Source organism: Octopus bimaculoides, chromosome 16, assembly GCF_001194135.2.
Source record: "Octopus bimaculoides isolate UCB-OBI-ISO-001 chromosome 16, ASM119413v2, whole genome shotgun sequence".
NCBI classification, from domain to species: Eukaryota; Metazoa; Mollusca; class Cephalopoda; order Octopoda; family Octopodidae; genus Octopus; species Octopus bimaculoides.
The window spans coordinates 21,961,379-21,962,176 of record NC_068996.1 but is presented as its reverse complement, the minus strand read 5'-3'; the positions used below and the strand labels follow the sequence as shown (position 1 = coordinate 21,962,176).

At 38.1% G+C, this 798-nt stretch overlaps 1 protein-coding gene across 1 annotated transcript in view; it reads right to left on the bottom strand.

Moving 5' to 3' along the window:
* Nucleotides 1–585, bottom strand: part of LOC106869529 (paired box protein Pax-1) — a 20,875-nt gene extending 20,290 nt beyond the window's left edge. The window contains exon 1 of the mRNA XM_052973470.1: nucleotides 540–585. Within this exon, the coding sequence (XP_052829430.1) occupies nucleotides 540–585 (46 nt within the window). The remainder of the gene's footprint in view (nucleotides 1–539) is intronic.
* Between the last annotated feature and the right edge of the window lie 213 nt (nucleotides 586–798).

The following is a 798-nucleotide window of genomic DNA, read 5'->3' as shown; positions in this document are numbered from 1 at the left end:
CATCACCTGAGTACAAACGAGCGGAAAAGGAATTAACCAAATCACAAATTTTCTCTGCCCAAGTGTTTTATATGGTGTATTTTTCCTTTTCCATAGTGGTAAGGGTGAATGTATATACATGCATACATACATACATATACGCATACATACATACATATATATACATACATATATGCATACATGCATACACACATACATACATAACATACGCATATACACACATACATACTTACACATGTACATACATACATACATACATACATACATGACAAATGTTGGTATATGTTTGTGAAAAGAGGGAAAATTGTAAACCAGACTAGCAACATCTTCATCAATGATTTGACTGTTTCCCCCTGTATCTGACAAGGTATGTTACAGGCACCTAGGGGTGGATGAAAACATATCTTACAGTGGCACCTGTAGCAAAACACGTGTTGCTAAAGAATATCACAGCCGAATAAAGAAAATTTGGACCTCAGAACTCTCTGAATTCAATAAAACAGTGGCTCACAATGTGTTTGCTTTGCCAGTACTCATACCAACTTTTGGACTGCTGGATTGGACACTTGATGAGATCCGAGCCATTGTTGTGAAAATCCGGAAGATACTAACCAGCACACATAATTTCCACATCAATAGTGACATAGACTGCCTCTACCTAAAACAAAAACAAGGCGGCAGGCTTACCATATCCCTTCAGCAACATCTTTTAACCACATAGCGTTGAAGTGCATCTCTTGACCAAGTTTGCATACATGAGGCTGGTAACATCGTAAAACTTGGAGGCAGCTCCTTGAT